The following is a 17772-nucleotide window of genomic DNA, read 5'->3' on the forward strand; positions in this document are numbered from 1 at the left end:
GTCCAGACTAGGCCATTGTATCTTTTGAACCTGCCTTGCCCTGGCTATCAGGGTGTGGGTCATAGTGGGCAACTGAGTCAGGCAAAGGCAGGGAGCTGGGAGGGGCTGGGTCAGGGTCCGGCAGAGTTTCCTCAAAGTTTGTGTCAACACGAAGCCCTATGGTGGTATGGACTTGAGGCTCTGCGCGCTGTGTGTCAGTCGTGACAGGCAAGTGCCCTCGTGGCTGCAGAAGTTCAAAGCCTCACGTACATTCCGCACACCATCCTCAAAAACGGGAGCTCGCATCTCACTCTGACCCAAGTGACCCTGAACTGATGACTGTGGACAGGGAGTTTCTGCGCGTCAGTTTGCTTACTCCTGGGTCACTGTAAACTCCTGGGTTAACCACGGAGTTGGGTGGGAGTGGCAAGGAACCACCACCAATCAGCTCTCACCTGAAGTCGGAGAACCTGGGGTGGGGTGGAGGGACATTGAACCTGAGCCAAAGGCATCATTGACTACCTAGATGCTGACCTCTGACTATCCCTCCATGAGAAACAAAGGCACAGACCTGCTGTAATACACAGACACTCTGTAATAAGATCTCCGGAGAAGCAGACTATCAAAAGCCAGGCAGTTTATCTTACAGCTTTGCAAAGCCCAGACAGCAGGTGCAGTGACTGACAGCGCAGGCTGGGTCCCTGCCCGCTTTCCACATTAGCTGAGTAAGCAGGAGGGCACAATCCCATAGAGTCACCTGGGTCTCTGCCACTTCAGTTGGCCTGGTTTTCAGCGAGGACTGTGCTGAATTCAGCCTGTTTTACGCCCTGTTTATGTTTACAGTCGTCAGTTCTGTGACTGTCATGTCTGCCGGTTGTTGGGCGAGCTCAGCTGCCAGCAATTTTCTACTGTAAAGTTTAAGTTTGTGGGGACAGCTAGGCTAATAGCACTTGGGGTATAGTTAGACTAGCAGGCATTAGCAGGTGTCTAGTGTTTTCTGTTCATTTGTACCTAAGCCTCAAACCATTAAGCCAGGCCGGAGAGGCAGGTGGATCTATATGAGTTCAAAGCCAGCCTGGTCTATATAGAGAATTTTAGGATAATCAAGGCTACATAGAGAGACCCTATCTAAAAAAAAAAAAAAAAAAAAAAAAAAAAAAAAAAAAAGATTTACTACTGTCCCTTAGCCGTGGTGGAGGGACACTGGAGAGGTGACAGGGTTACCAGCTAAGCATAGAAAGTCAGAGAGGCAGGCAAGGTGGCCCGTGTGTGTCCCCTGACCTCTGCACTTCCTCTTTTCCCTCCTCCAGCGCTGCCTGGACTGGAACCGTGACATCCTTAAGAGGGAGCTGGCCCTGACTGAGAGGGACATCATTGACCTGCCTGCTCTATTCAAGATGGATGAAGACCACCAGGCCAGGGCTTTTTTCCCTAACATGGTGAGTGTTCTTGCCACACCCAGCAGGGTGCAGCCAGCTCCAGAATGGCCCAGCTGAGTCACTGTGTGACCTTAGCCCTGGCACTTATCCTCTCTGAGAGCCTCCATTCCTTGCTAGGGGTGATATGCTCAACCTGGATCTCTCGCGAGATGTCCCCCTGACCGACCCTTTACTTTAACACATAGGAAAGTACTTTGGAAAATGTCACAGCACAAACCAGGCTTAGATCAAAACCTGTGCCTCAGTTTCCCCACCTCTAAAATAGGATCCTGATAACATTTCCTACATAGGACTATAACAGGGGCCTGAGGGGTTTGACACCCACACGCAAACAGTGGCTACTCCCTAAATATTTGCTCCCCTCCCAGGTGAACATGATCGTTCTGGACAAAGACCTGGGCATCCCCAAGCCTTTCGGACCCCAGGTGGAGGAGGAGTGTTGCCTGGAGACACACGTTCGAGGCCTGCTGGAGCCCCTGGGCTTTACCTGCACTTTCATCGACGACATCTCCGCCTACCACAAGTTCCTGGGAGAGGTCCACTGTGGCACCAATGTCCGCAGGAAGCCCTTCACCTTCAAGTGGTGGCACATGGTGCCCTGACTGGCAGGGGCCCTGGCCCTCCCTCCTCCCCTATGATCTCCAGGTCCTTCCCGTACCCCCAAGTCCTTCCCCTTCAAGAAGTGGGTGGGCTTGGAGGTATTTGTGCCTTGCTGTCCCTGGAGAAGGCCTCAGTGTCCACTGAAGCCACCCCGAGTAAGCCCAACTGCTCCCCCCTACCCCCACTGAAGATAGCTGGACACGTAGCTGGTGTGCAGAGCTCTGGCGGAGAAAGCCAGACCTCAACAACTCATGTAGTCGGACCGTCCCCCAAGAATCCTCAGCCTCTATTGCAGATCGGAATGAGGGAGAGAGAAAGGGGCTCTGAGACCATTGGTTCTCCCAGCACCATGCTCTGATGCCCAGGGAAGACCACGAGGCCCTGGAGCAGGGCCCTGGTATACCTCAAACGGTACTGTCATCTCAAATTCTCCTCCCCCGGGGGCCTCCTCCTGGTGGCTTCCTCCAACCAGTCATTCCTTATATCTTCCATCCTCTCCCAGCTTCCTATACAAACCGAGTCCCCACTCCCTGAGGGTCCAATCGTTCAGCTTAGAATCTTCCAGAAGTAGATCTTAGCAGAGGAGAGTTTTTCACTCTCTATGGATGCCGGCTGCCCACCTTTGTGGGGGCAGGGGACAGTGTGGGTGGGGTGGTTTTTTTTCCAAGACTAGTATCCATCCGTGGTCCAAAGTTCAGTGCATCCAGATGCCCCTACCTGTTCAACACTATTCCTTCTCTCTTGCCTGATCCTCGATTCTCTGGCCAGTCCAAGGGCCCCCTCTTCCCACCATCCTTTTTTTTTTTTTTTTTTTCAGGACATTGCCCCTCCAGACAGCTACACAGTTTCTTTGCCACCAGCCAGATTCAGGCCTCTCCAGAGCTAAGAAACAACCTATCTTTCTTGGATGTTAGTCCCAATGTCCAAGGATGCTGGCCAGACTCCAGCCTCAGTGATCAGTTCCCAGCTAGCTACTGCTCCAGAGGTGGCATTCCCCAGCACGCTTTCCAAAGGCCTTCTTCCATCCAGATTCATGCAAATTTATCCCCCTGCTTCAAGTAGAAAGGCCCCCAGGAGCTGTAGAGACAGCTTAGCAATTAAGAGTTCTTGCTACTCAGACGGGCATGGTGGTGCATGCCTTTAATCCCAGCACACAGGAGGCAGAGGCAGGCAGATCGATGTGAGTTCAAGGCCAGCCTGGTCTACAAAGTGAGTCCAGGACAGACAAGGCTACACAGAGAAACCCTGTCTCGAAAAACCAAAAAAAAAAAAAAAAAAGAGTTCTTGTTGCTCATGACAAGGAGACAAGTTCGGTTCCCAATACCCACAACTTCTGTAGCTCAGATCCAGAGGGTCTAGTCCCCCTTTCTGGCCCCTGAAGGTCCTACACACATGCACACATACCCATACATACACATAAATAAAAATAACTTTTTTTTTTTTTTAAGAGTCTGGAGAGATAGCCCAGTGGTTAAGAGCACTTGTTGCTCTTGCAGAGGACCAGGGTTCAATTCTCAGCATCCAAGTGGTGGCTCACAATCACCTATAACTCTAGTTCCAGGGGAGCCAGTGTTCTCTTCTGACCTCCATGGGCTTGTGCACACACATGGTACACATACATACACTCAGACACACACACACAAACACACCCACGTACAAGTAAAATAAATAATACTTAAAAAATAAAAAGTGTAAATAAAGAAGGCCCTTTAAGGCCAAGAAGATAGGAAATATTAATTCTACTTTGAAGGGCTACACAGTCCCAGTGTAACCAAAGAAAGGGCTACAGACCTACATTCTTAGGGGAACAGGATTTTTCACCTTGGCGTATTTCCTCAGCTATGCCTCGGCACTGCTTGTTTGCTACTGAGCTATGGGCTCAGAGCTTGGGCTCTGAAACACTCGCTTGTCCCCAATCAACAAAATCCATCTTTAAACAGCCACCCTTCGCCCTTGCTGTGGTGGGCTCTTTCGACGTGCTATCCAGTAGATTAAAAAAGCACTCAGGACATCAGTCACTGCCTTTAAGACGTGGACGTGTGTCTTCTACAATGCCCCCTTCCCATTCAGTTCCAGCTACAGCACCATGCCAGGTCAGGCCCCAGAGCCCTCAAAGCTGTCCTGCTGCGTCTGGGGACAGTGGCTCCTGTCCTTGAGGATAGAGCCCCAAATCCTGTCTCCTGTCCCAGAACAGGAAACGCATGCCCCTCTCTGAGGCGTGGGGTTTGTTGTGTGTGGAGTTCAGTTAAAGTGGTTTTATGGCTTTTATTTTTATCTACAGTAAGAGGAAGTGAGCACCTCCCACATGGAGGCCGCTTGTCTTTGTAGATTGTGTTACAGTTCTCTCTGGTGGCTTTGGTTGTTTCAGAAATTTCTGGAGCTCCAGGACTCAGGCACTGCCTGTCCCGTGTCACTTACCCACCCAGTGTGACTCCCCCGAGTGTAGATACCTCACCCCCAGTGGACTCCTTGCTCTTCCCCGCCTCCACTTTCTTTAACATAGGCCTAGATGCTTCTGGGCTGCACCAGTTCCTGTTTCAATGTTGATTTTGAAATGTTCTGTGAAGGGTAGAGAGATGGCATGAAGGTGGCAAGAAGCAGGCAGTTTCAACTTCCTGGAAAAGAAGCCAAGATGGAGACTGAAAAGTGTTTGTGGAAGAGCCAAAATAAAGAGCAATAAAATAAAATGTCCAAGGGGAAGTTATGTGGCTCTAGGTGTGATATTTTTTGTGGCTTCCTAGACATGGTCACGAGGGATTTGGGTCACATGTAGCCCCTTGCGGTCAAAAAGCTCCTACTGTTCTAAACATAAGTTTTTGATTCTCAGCAAACACCACACACACACATGTAGTGGATGTACACATGTTTTTGTTTTGATCCCAAGTGTGGGATGGGGAACAGGTGATGTTTATCCACTAGAAGATGAACCACCTCGTGTGGGGGCTTGGCTTTCACCAGCTGAAACACATCTTAGTACAGACTCTGAGAGGAGATATATATACATATATGGGACCAAAACAGGAGATGGGGGCTTTTTGGGTCTTGGTATTGTTTGGCTGTTCATCGCTCCACTTCAAGACGCTCCTAAGAGTAACAGCTCCAGAGAAGGCTTCCGGGATCTGGGTTCCGACTGCTGCTCCAGGTTCCAGCAGCAACTTTGGTGGAATTGCTGGTCTGCTGCAATCCTGCCGACTATGCCAGAGGAATAGCTTCCAGGAACTGAGTCCAAAAAGGTCTACTTCTCCTGTTCCCATTAACCTCTTTTCTTTCCTATCTAGGGTAGGTGGGTTGGAAGGGAGGCGTAAGCATTAAAGAACTCCAAATGAAGCCGGGCGTGGTGGCACACGCCTTTAATCCCAGCATTCTGGAGGCAGAGGAAGGCGGATCTCTGTGAATTCGAGGCCAGCCTGGTCTACAAAGTGAGTCCAGGATGGCCAAGGCTACACAGAGAAACCCTGTCTCAAAAAACCAAAAAAAAAGAACCCCAAATGAAGTAGGTTTGGAAAAGGTCGAAGCCTACACACACTCAGGATGTGTGTCACAAGGCTACCACCAAAGGTCATGACCAATACCCACAGTAAAATAACCACATTTTAAAGGTGAATTTCCCCAGATGCAGATGGTGAGATGAGCATTTGGAGTCAATGAGTTGTTAGGAAAGTGCCTCCAAGAGAAATGGAACCAGAAACTGGGGGAACAAGGCCTTGAAAATGTAATTAATTTCAGGGGCCAGTTTATGCCAGGACCCACTGTGAGCTCTAGGGTGCACATGTCCCCTGGAAGCTGATCCCTGTGGAGCCCAGGACCCTCTGCCCCAGATGGTGTTACCTTGGTCCTTGGTGGGGAGAGCCAGCAACGGTCCTCAGCATCAGTATCTGCTATATTAAGAACCGGGGTGGGGGCCGGGCGGTGGTGGTGCACACCTTTAATCCCAACATTCGGGAGGCAGAGGCAGGTGGATCACTGTGAGTAGGAGGCCAGTCTGACCTACAAAGCAACTAAGACAGCCAAGGCTACACAGAGAAACTCTGTCTGGTGGGGCAGGGGGTAGAATAGAGCCAGGGGTGGGCTGGAGAGGTGACTCAGTGGTCAAAAGCTCCTGTTGCTCTTCCAGAAGACCCGTGTTTGGTTCCCAGCACCCACATAAGGGGACTAACTACCACTTTTAGCCTCTGTGGGCACCTGCGTACACATCACTCAGGTACATACAAATAAATAAATAATATTATAAATTTGTGTTTATAAAGAGCAAAAGTCAGATCAGTGAGATAGCTTACTAGGTAAAGGGGCTTACTGTGAGCCTGGCGACCTGAATTTGGTCTCTGAAACTACCATAAAGATGGGAGGGAAAAAAATTAACTATACAAACTTGTCCTCTGACCTCCACATGGATTCCATAGCACACAGAACTACTTACACAACAATAATAATAAAGAAAAAACAAACAAACAAACAAACCTCTAGCTAGGCACGATGATACATACCTTTAATCCCAGCACACAGATAACAGAAATGCAAAGTGAAAAGCCCTTTTCCTTCCAGAAAGTCCTCTTGCCTAAGCCATTGTCAGGATGAAAACCCTTACCAATTTATGAAAAGAAGAAGCCATGACCCCTTGCCTCTCCCCTCTTCCTCCTTGTAGGTCCAGGATATAACTTGATTCTGTGTTTTAATGTCAAAGGTTGTCTTGCAAGAAAGAGGAGGTCCTCATTCCCAGGCTTTTTTTTTTTTTTTTTTAATCATTATCATCATCATTTGCACAGGTGCGTTGCCTGCATGTATGTCTATGCACCACATGCATGCAATGCCTGCAGAGACAAAAGGAGGATGTTGTATTCCCCTGGAACTGGGGTTACAGACCGTGGTGAGTTGCTATGTGGATGCTGGGAATCCAACCCTGCTTCTCTAGAAGAGCAGCCAGTGCTCTTAACTGCTGACCCAATTCCAACCCCAAGGCCACCTTTATTACAACCCTGGCCATGACCCAAGTGATCCTCAACAGACTCGGGTCCACGTACCAAGACTCCTTCCACGGCTACCACTCAGGAAGGACGCCTTTGCCTTTCTGTTTCCTATGGATGGCAATTCCAGGCATTCAGTCAGGGCTCACAAAATACGTCTGGATGAAAGAGTGAAGCATCTGTCCAGATGCCTACAGGAAAGGGAAGATCAGTCTCTTTCTTCCTTTCCTTATGTTAATCCCAACAATGTGAGATGAAAGATCACTGACCCAAATCATCATGGCCGAATTAATAGAAGCAAGCAATTAATTAAACCAAGTTTTTTAATTTGTGTATGTGGGCGGCTTCCCACTAAGGTGGAGTACAAGAGGTCAACATTGAATGTGAGGGAGGCAAGGTTTTTACAGCTCAGGGGTAGGAGGTTTCCAAATGGGAAGTAGGCAGGGCTACAGGAGCAGGACATAAGCATTATACGTTGATCATAACAATGTATGAAGATAAGACACAATTGCAAGATAATCATAGCTACAGGTAGTCGTAACAACAGGTAGTCATAGCAACAGGTAGTCATAACAACAGGTAGTCATAACAACAGGTAGTCGTAACAACAAGTAGTCATAACAACAAGTAGTCATAGCAACAGGTAGCTGTAACCTTTGAAACAAAGGTAGGGGAATGAAGGCTGGGATCAAACACACCTGTGTATAACACACACATGCTGTACCCAGAACATGAGACCTCCTAAAAAGACCACCAGGACTCAATACCAATGCAATATACATGAGGACCTTTAAGAGACTGGAGCCGGGCTCTAACCGGTCACCAACACAGTGGTATCCAGAAAGAACCTGGATCTCTGATCTGAGGGTAAATTTATAGGTTCCTATCCCTTCCAGTGCCCCAAATCCGGGGGCTTCTAGCCTGGCAATCATCTATTGATTGAGTAACATAAAGAGTTCTAATATCTAAAGTGACAGGTTACAGAAAAAGGATCCAAGACCACCCATGGCTTAGCTTTCTTTGTTCTCTTTGTTCACTACTTTGTCCAGTGAAGTGTCTGGTTTCTTATTAACCCTATCTCTGGTGGGCAGGAAGGAATGTGGCCATAAAACCGGGTCTCTTATCAATTCTATCTCCAGTGTGACCCTTTGAGTCAGTCACTAGGCAAAACTATCTCTAGTGGGGCTCTTCTCTGCAGCTGGCCAGATTTTCTCCTGTAGGCCTATTTCTTAACCTTTGCCCTGGTGACCATGAAATCCAATTTCAGTTCTTCTGGTATCTCACAGAAGAACTGTGTGATTGCCCCTGTATAATTAACCAATTTATCAGCCTTTTCCCTAGACATCTGTCTTTGTCTGTTTATTAAAAGGAACTCATGCCAGGATCCAAGCAGAGGGAATTGTTGACTCTGTTTCTTAGCAATTAAACTTTATTATACAACCCAACTAGCTTATACAAGAAGGAAAAAGGTTAAAGGGACAAAAGAGTGAACCTTCCGGTAGCCGTTCCACGGGACGGGTTCTTAGGTGTTTCTTTGGCCTGCGTGCTGGTCCAGCTGGTCCACTGCCCCCGCACGCTCTCCCTGTAGCCGACTTTGTTATTCTCTCTTCCCCAACTGCCTGAGTCACGTGGGAAGGTCCGGCTCCTTCTCCCGGTGAGGGTCCATTAGAAAGACAATAGTCCAGGTGGGGTTCCCAGGTCTGCTTCCTGAATTCCAGACCCAGGATGGCTCCACTCAGTCTGTCACAAAGGTATTCATGGGGTGCCCCAAGGGTAAAGCCCGCCAAGACTGCTCCCACCTGTGACAAAGCTTAATCTTTCCCACAGGGAATTCCCTAAAACTTGGGCAGCTGCAGTCACATAGTCAATGTGGGAGTCCACAGTAATTCCAGTTTCATTATTGTCAGTTTTTAAAGGGGACCGATTTTGGGGGTAAGGTTGCATAAGTATGTATGTGTGTGCTCTTGTGTGTGTGCCCGCACATGGGTGCCTGTGCACATATGCATGTTGAGGTGTTAGGTCAGCCTCAGTGTTGAGTCCTCAGCAGCTTCCCACCAGCTTTTTGTGTGAGGTAAGGTCTCTCGCTGAGAGCTGGGATCAAGTTGCCTATACTGGCTGCCCAGTGAGCCACAGTTTTTCCCTCATGTGCCACCATGTGCAGCGCATCCAGTTTGGGTCCCTATGCTTGTGTGGAAATAGTTTACTGCCTGGGTCACTGCCCTTTTTTTTTTTTTTTTCCCTGAGACAGGGTTTCTCTGTGTAGCCTTGGCTGCCCTGGACTCTCTTTGTAGACCAGGCTGGCCTCGAACTCACAGACATCTGTCTGCCTCTGCCTCCCAAGTGCTGGGATTACAGGCGTGCGCCACCACACCTGGCTTGCCCAATTTGTAAGAGCCTGTCTGGGGAAGGATCAAACCATGGTATGTCCTGTTTATTTTGAAGTACATAAGGTGAAGTAGATCTATGTGTGATAACATCACAAAAACCCAAGACCGGGGGCTGGAGTGATGGCTCAGCGGTTAAGAGCAACCATCTGCTCTTCCAGAGGTCCTGAGTTCAATTCCCAGAAACCACATGGTGGCTCACAACCATCTATCATGAGATCTGGTTCCCTCTTCTGGTGTGCATGCAGGCAGAACACTGTATTTGTAATAAATAAATAAATCTTAAAAAAAAAAAAAAAAAAAAAAAAAAAAAAACGAGCAAGGGACAGAAAAGTGACAGTCTGCCCAGTGTGAAAATCATCCTAGGCGTCTGTAGAAACTGATGACAGCAGTGACATCTGGGGGGAAATGTGACCAAGGGGATTTAAACTTTGTCTATATTACTTGAATTTCTTTACACAGAAAGAACTGAGTTGTTGGAAGGACCCTGCTGTTTGAGGTTGCAGTCCTCCTAGTCCGGATGGCCATCTGAGCCCTTCTGCTAGCTCTTCCCTCCCTATGCCTATAAGATAATTAGGTACTTTGTTCTGATTCATATGAAAGGAATGTGCTGCCAAATGCAAATCAAACATCATTAAAGTGCCTTGTGTCAACCAATTATGTACACCTATCCTGAAAGCCCCCCACCCACTCCCCAAGAACTTTATAACCTTTGTTCCCCTGGAGTAAAGTTGAACTAGCTTCCTGAAGTGGTTCCCAGAGTGTTCAATTGCCATCATATTGGAGGCCTTACAAACTCTGCGCCTCACCTTCTGCTCCTCCTGCCTTTGTGAGCTGGTGACTAACAGGCTCCCAGCGAGGAGGAGAACCACACTGAGTGCTGTGCATTTTGAGTGTGTGTGGTATATGCCTGTGTGTGTGTGTGTGTGTGTGTGTGTGTGTGTGTGTGTGTGTGAAGGTCAGAGGTTGATGTCAGAATATCTTCGTCAATCTTCACCTTATTTTTAATTGCATTTACTTATTCATTCTGTGTGTGTGTGTGTGTGTGTGTGTGTGTAGGTGTGTGCTTGTGGGGATCAGGACAACCTTTGTGGAACGCAGGTCATCAGACTTGGCAGTGAGCACCTTTACACAATTTACTTTTAGAGACAGTCTTTCACTGAACCTGGAGGGGCTGCTTCTGCTAGCCTGGTTGCCCAGCAAACCCCCAAAGTCTGCCCATCTCAGTCTCCCCCAGTGCTGGGGTTACAGATGAGTGAGCAGTCAGGCCTGCCTTCTACATCAGTGCTGGGGATCCGAACTCAAGCCCTAATGCTTGCACAGCAAACACATTACCCATTGACCATGCCCCCACCCTAATATATGTACTTATGGGGGGGCTGGGATTGGGAGGTTGAAGACAGTGTTTCTCTGTGTAGCCCTGGCTGTCCTGGAACTTACTCTGTGGACCAGGCTGGTCTTGAATTCAGAAATCCAACTGCCTCTGTCTCCCGAATGCTGGAATTAATAAAGATGTGTACCACCACAGCCTGCCATCTATACTGTTTTGTTCTGTTTTCAAGACAGGGTTTCTCTGTGCAGCCCTGGCTGTCCTGGAACTCGCTTTGTAGACCAGACTGGCCTCAAACTCACAGAGATCCCCCTGCCTCTGCCTCCCAAGTGCTGGGATTAAAGGTGTGTGCCACCACACCCGGCGACCCATTTGTACTTTTCAATGCTTGTTAAAACTGTCTGAATCCCGGGGCATATTATTTTCGGTCAAGTCCTCCCACCCATTAGCACCATCCGTTTCTCCTATTGTAGGTGGCTCTCTTTCCTCCCCTTTCCCACCATTACTTCCAATGGAGAACTACGCGGAGGATACTCCTCCTTCTTGGCAGGGGACTGGTTATCTCCACTCATTTTACTAACGCACAGAGAGGTTTAGTAACTTACTCAGGGCCAAAGAGTCCATGGTTGATAGAACAGCCTGAGTTCCCAAAACTACACACTTAACCACACCCCCAGCCCCCCCCCCCCTCGCGGGCTCCCCATCACCACCCGCCAAGGCAAGCTTGCCTTTGACACTTTACATCTCACTGACTTATTTTGCTTCTGACTTCCGGACACCATGAACCGAATGAATATTTACCATTGTTCACGTTTACATTTCGTTTGCAGGGCTCTGTTTCTGGTTTTAAAAAACGTTCAAAAAATCCAGGTTCAAACGGAAGGAGGTGGATGCGGTGCAACGCACAATGTCTGCATTTTGCGAAGGTCTGTGCTTAGCTGGAAGGTCAAATGAACCTGCTAACGCGAGAGGACGCTGGAGCTGCTGGCAGGCAGGTGGGAGTGTGAAAAGGGGCTGACAGGGTGGATCGGTTCTAAACGTTATGTGTGTGCGTGGTACTAGGGTAGGTCACGGCCCCCCCCCCCCCAGAAGACCCTGGGCCACTTGCTAAATCCCAGCAGCTGAGATGACCTAAGCTGTGTGAGCCCGCAGGTCCAGCTGGTGCAGGGGTGGCTCGTGACTCTTTGCTCCAGGAGTTAATTCCATAGAGAGTGCTCGTGAAATAGGAGATGCCTGTAGCTCTCTTGCCTCACTCCCCCTCAAAGAGCATATTTTGAGAAGTCTAATTATATGGTGGGGTTTGTACAGGATGAAAGAAAGGGGTTTAAATAAGCCTTTGCTAAGGGCAGGTTGGTAACAGCTGTTAGAGAGTGCTGGGCAGTGCTGCGAGCCGGGAGTGCCCCCTGGAGGTAGACCCGAGTGACTGCAGCCACCATTTTTCTTCGATGGACGCAAAACCCATAGTCCAGGACATAGTCCCACAGAAGATGTTGCCCATCCCGCAGTGTGACCTGGGTAAGCAGTTGATCCTTCTTGAGGCTCAGTGGCCTCAAATGAAGACCCCCAAATCCCCACCTTGTGGGCTTGATGTAATGATTATGGAGTAAACGTAGCCAAAGGAGTTGCTTAGGACCCAGCATCCAAGTGTGGGTGCCATGAGTAGCCACTGCGCTGCCTCACAGGCCCAGCATCATGAACATGGCAGGGGACGCCACTCCAGCGACCTAGGAGAAGGGAAAGGGCGCTCCTCTGAGAACCAGGCAAAGTAGGGAAGGTGACAGGAGATGGGGAGGTTGACTTTTGCTCTGCCAGCGGAGTCAGCTCTGATTCTGGAATCTCCAGCTTTCATCTCTGCATCTCTCTAGAGCCCCATAAGTGTATCCTAGAAGTAAAGTACCCCCATGAGTGTACCCTAGAAGTAAAGTACCCCAGTCAGAGAGCGGAGATGCTCCTGAAGGAGGCAGCCTCTTGCCAAGCACAGAAGCCACGGGCCTGCTTGGATGATTGACCACAGAAAGGGCTGCCAAAAGGAGGGGACTCCAGCCTCTCCACAGGGGGTAGCCTGCTTCATGGAAGGGGTGCACTGAGTCAGGTGGAGGTTTGGATGCTGGCTGGCTGATCGACTTGCTTTTTCTCCCTCCCTGACTACCCAGGCGCTCTCTTTCCTCCCATTCTGCTTCCCAAGAGGCACCCATGCCCTGACATACCTGAGACCTCCCTCTTGCTGACTCTACAGAAACCAACAAGGCTTCATGAGGCTAAGACGCACAGGGAGAGGCTTGGGGGTGTGGCTCACTGGGAAAGAACTGGCCTGGCTCAGATACCTGCGTCCAGCTCCCAGTAATACTAAAAAAATGGTCTCTACTTAAAACATTCCCATTTTATTTATTGTGAACTTTTAAAGAGTTTATAAAAGGTTTATTGACTTTATTTATTTTTTCAAGACAGGGTTTCTCTGTGTAGCCTTGCCTGTCCTGGACTCGATTTGTAGACAAGGCTGGCCTCTAACTCACAGCAATCTGCCTGCCTCTGCCTCCCAAGTGCTGGGATTAAAGGCGTGCACCACCACCACCACCCAGCTTAACTTTATTTTTATGTGTGTGATTTTTAAATTTTATTTATTGTATATGAGTACTCTATTTGCATGTATACCTGTATGCCAGAAGAGGACACCAGATCTCATTATAGATGGTTGTGAGCCACCATGTGGTTGCCGGAAATTGAACTCAGAATCTTTGAAAGAGCAGACAGTGCTCTTAACCACTGAGCCATCTCTCCAGCCCCTGTGTGTGTGAATATTGTGCCTGCATAAGTGTGTGTGCACCATGTGCGTGGCTGGTGTCCTTGGAGGTCAGAAGAAGGCATCAGATCCCCTGGACTTGAAATTATAGATGGTTGGGAGCCACCAGGTAGGTGCTGGAATTTGAATTCAGGTCCTCTGTGGGGGAAAAACAGCACATGTTCTTATCTGCTGAGCCATCTCTCCAGCCCCTTCAAAATGAACCTTTTTGTTGTTATTATTTTTGTTTTTGTTTTCAATACAGGATTTCTCTGTGTAGCCCTGGCTGTCCTGGACTCACTTTGTAGGCCAGGCTGGCCTCAAACTGAAACTCAGAGATCCACTGCCTCCACTGCCTCTGCCTCCCTGACTGCTGGGATTACAGGTGTCCACCACCATTTTCTGATCAAAACAAACTTTTGGTTTGGTTTGGTTTTGGTTTTTTGAGACAAGGTTTCTCTGTATAACATCCCTGGCTGGCCTCAAATTTACAGAGCTCCACCTGCCTCTACCTCCCGAGTACTAGGATTAAAGGCATGCACCACCACCGCCTGGCCAAAACGAACTTTTAAAAACATTATTTACCCTGGCTCTCAGCCTTGTCATGGCAGTGCACACCATGGTGCCGGAGTCTCTGCATGGCTCCCTGCTCTCCTAAATACCCACCTTCCCCTCAATCTCTCCTTTCACTGCTCCAAGAAAACAGCTCACCTTTTTTCTTTTTCTTTTTCTTTTTCTTTTTTTTTAAGATTTATTTATTATGTATACAGTGTTCTACCCACATGCCAGAAGAGGGCACCAGATCTCATAAATGGCTGTGAGCCACCATGTGTTTGCTGGGAATTGAACTCAGGACCTTTGGAAGAACAGACAGTGTTTTTTTGTTTGTTTGGTTGGTTTTTTTGTTTTGTTTTTTCGAGACAGGGTTTCTCTGTGTAGCCTTGGCCATCCTGGACTCATTTTGTAGACCAGGCTGGCCTCGAACTCACAGCGATCCGCCTGCCTCTGCCTCCAGAGTGCTGGGATTAAAGACGTGCGCCACCACGCCCGGCCAGACAGTGTTCTTAACCTCTGAGCCATCTCCCCAGCCCCAGCTCACCTTATCTCTCATTCCCCCACTGACTTGACTGTGTCCCTACTGTGTGCTGGCATCCGAAGGCAGACTCTTTGGAAATGAACATGAATTCGCTCATGCCCTGAGTAGTTATCAGCCACCTGCTGCTGTGCAGCATGGCTATGAACAAGAGACATGTCCTCACCTTGGCCCTGAAGCTTCTTGCAATCAACATGGTCATAAAGAATTCAGAAGCCAAAGGGAATCCAAGCCAGATTATGATACTCTGCTAAGTCAGGGAGGAGGTTCACAAGTTTGAGGCCATCTTGCCCAGCCAGACCCTGTCCCCAAACAAAACCAAAGAGAAAAAGCAAATTCAAAACAGATTTGCAGACAGCAGTGAATTTGATGAAGAAAAGAAAATAGAGTTAAGAGGCCAGGCCTTTAAAAAAATCCACAGTTGGGCATACGGATACAGTGGGACATTACCAAACTGGGTATAAGCTATACTGATGTCTATACGCCTGTGTGGAGGCGATTTTGTTGAGAGTGGTCAAAGAGTTGGTTTCTAAGGAAGGAGAAAGGTGGATCTGAATTTTTGCAAGTGGCTATGGAGGAGGAAAGAGGAGGCAGCTGGCCCACACCTATAATCCCCAGCACTTGGGAGGCCTGACAAGTCTGAGCCAGCCTGGGCTAGCTAATGAGACCTTGTCAGTAGATTAAATAGGAAAAGGATAGGGCATCCCAGATCCAAGATATGGAACTGCACAGAGAAACAGGTGAACAGAGAGGAGGGGTGGACAGATGTGACTGGAGGGGTCACAGGGGCCTGGAGATTGGGGTGGCACTGGGTGAGTGCTGGAATGTGGGAGCAAAAGTGGACCGAGGATGACACCAGCTTTCTAGCACGGGGGTCAATGGATAGTGGTGCTGAAAAGAGTGGAAATGTGAACGTCTCAGGCCGCAGGTGGGATGAACCTTTCTTTCTTCCTTTTTTTAAATTTATTTTTTATTATTTATTTATTTATTTATTTTTATTTTTTTATATTTTTTTATTTTTTTTGTTTTTCAAGACCCACTTTCTCTGTGTCACCCTGCCACGCCTCTGTCTTCCGAGTGCTGAGGGCTGGTATTGAAACTGCGTGCCACCCCTGCCTAGCACCCTTTTTCTTGTAGGAGGGTCGTGGGACAGGTTCTCACTATGTAGCCCAGGCTGGCCTGTAACTAACAATCCTCCCACCTCTGCCTCCCGAGTGCTTAAAATGCCATCTTGAGCCATCAAGCCCAGATTGACATTCACTTTTTGCTTCTAGACTCAAATTTCTAGCCCTGGAGGAAGAATGAATCCCTCAAGCAGAATTCCCACCCTAAATTGCCCAGATTTACTAGTCCTCAAAGACTGTCTGTCTGCAAAGGGGGACAGTTATTTCAACCCACCAGAGCTATCGGGAGGACCAGCAGAAGCTGTTGATGTAAACACATTTGCGAGCGATGAGGTGAGGTTCTGTATAAACACAGGCGCCCGGCAGAATGTCTGATGAAAAGCAGTATATCACTGTCCACCAGGGGATGAAGGGGGGTGCGGGGTGGGGGAGGTGGGGGGGTGTGGCAACCAACCAACCAGGCAAACTCAAGTCCCACAGTCTTAGGGCAAAAACACCTTGGGGACGTAAGTCTGGAAGAAGGCACGAAGACCTTTAAGTCTTAAGTCCTATGGCATCTGCATTTTTCTGGAACCCCAAAGCTCAGGGCGGAGGTAGAGTCGCCCAGGAATTTATTATCCCACATAACACTGAGCTCCCCAAATCCCCATGAACGATGCGATTGCAGGGTGTGTGGGCACACTGGCACCAAGGGCCCCTCCATAAATCAAGGTCTTTCTTTTGCTGGCTGCAGTCTGCTTTTGCCAAGGTGACCTGGGCAACGTTAAAGGGCAGCCACTTGTGTTGGGGTGGCGTCTATCTTGGACATGATGGCTGAAAATGGCTAAGGAGTCCAGCTCTCAAATACTGCCTGTTGACACTCTGGAGGCGTTACCAAAAAAATAAAAATAAATAAAAAGTCTTCCTACAATGCCAGGCAATTTGAGTGGCCCAAAAGGTCTCTTGGGGTTGACTGGAAGAGCCTATCCCAGTGCTGAGCCAACCCCCTGGAAAGTCAAGGTGACCTCCACCTTGCCAACTGTTGCACAAGAATATCATGTCAATCACAGAATTTTACATCAGCTGGTAGAAACTTGTCCAATGTCACATGGCCTCAAAAGAAGCAATTAAGGTAATCTCCAGGGGTTCAGGCCTCCCCACGCCCCCTTTAATGAGGCCACCTGGCAGAGAAGCCAGATTCAGGGAGAAGTCTAAGAAAGTTGGCCCCGACTAGCCATTCTTCCAGTCATCTTAATTTCTCCAGTGGCATCTAAATGAGGCCCAGGGAGGAACCAAAGACTATAAACAGTGTCCCTTCCTTTGCCAAATGCGAACGGAAAGAAACAAAACCATTCCTTCTGGAAACGGGGATGGGGGGTGAGGGGAAGGAGGGGCACTGGCAAAGTCACTGGGTGCCTGAAGAGATCAAGTGACTTAGAACACCAAGATCACACCTGCCCAAGGTGGTCAAACCCAAGTCAGAGAGACTCTGAGAGAACCCATAAAAAGTACTAGAAAGAGCAGTTACAAAATCTGGGGGTACAGCTCAGTTGGTAGAGAGCGCTTAGTCTTGGGAGCACAACCAGGCAGCATGGCAACATCGGTAAATGCCAGCATCCAGCAGGAAGATCTGAAGTCCAAGGTCGCCTCCCTAGTGGACAGCCTAGGCTAAATCACCCCCTCTTTCCTACTGTCATCTTCCACCATTTGAGAGGAATTAGGTGAGTGGCTCACTCACTCACCACAGAATCCCAAAGCCCACCCCCAGCCCCAAAGCAGGAGCCCTTGCTTTCTGATTGCTTTGTTTTTGTTTGCTTTTGTTTTTGGTGTTTTGAGGCAGGGTCTCAAGTATCCCAGACTGGCCTGGACCTCACTATCTAGCCTAGAATGACCCTGATCCTCCTCCTGTCTCTGCTTGCCAATTGCTGGGATCCTAGGCACAAAAGTTATGTACCTATTTATGAATATATGGGTAAGTAACACCTTTGTCATTCATGTTTGTGATCACCTCAGTCACTCACCAACTGTCTTAGTCAGCTACGGACTGACAGGTTCTCTAGAGTCACAAAAACAAAACAAAACAAAAAACCTGATTAGACCACAC

General features: G+C 48.6%; 1 protein-coding gene across 1 annotated transcript in view; it reads left to right on the plus strand.

Moving 5' to 3' along the window:
• The window catches only part of Padi2 (peptidyl arginine deiminase 2), a 41650-nt gene extending 39274 nt beyond the window's left edge, over window positions 1-2376 (plus strand). Inside the window, exons 15-16 of the mRNA XM_051171569.1 lie at window positions 1290-1418; window positions 1787-2376. Coding sequence (XP_051027526.1) covers window positions 1290-1418; window positions 1787-2020 — 363 coding nt within the window. The 3' untranslated portion in view covers window positions 2021-2376. The remainder of the gene's footprint in view (window positions 1-1289; window positions 1419-1786) is intronic.
• The last annotated feature ends 15396 nt before the right edge of the window (window positions 2377-17772 follow it).

The sequence above is a fragment of the Acomys russatus genome, chromosome 29 (assembly GCF_903995435.1).
Source record: "Acomys russatus chromosome 29, mAcoRus1.1, whole genome shotgun sequence".
In the NCBI taxonomy this organism is placed as follows: Eukaryota; Metazoa; Chordata; class Mammalia; order Rodentia; family Muridae; genus Acomys; species Acomys russatus.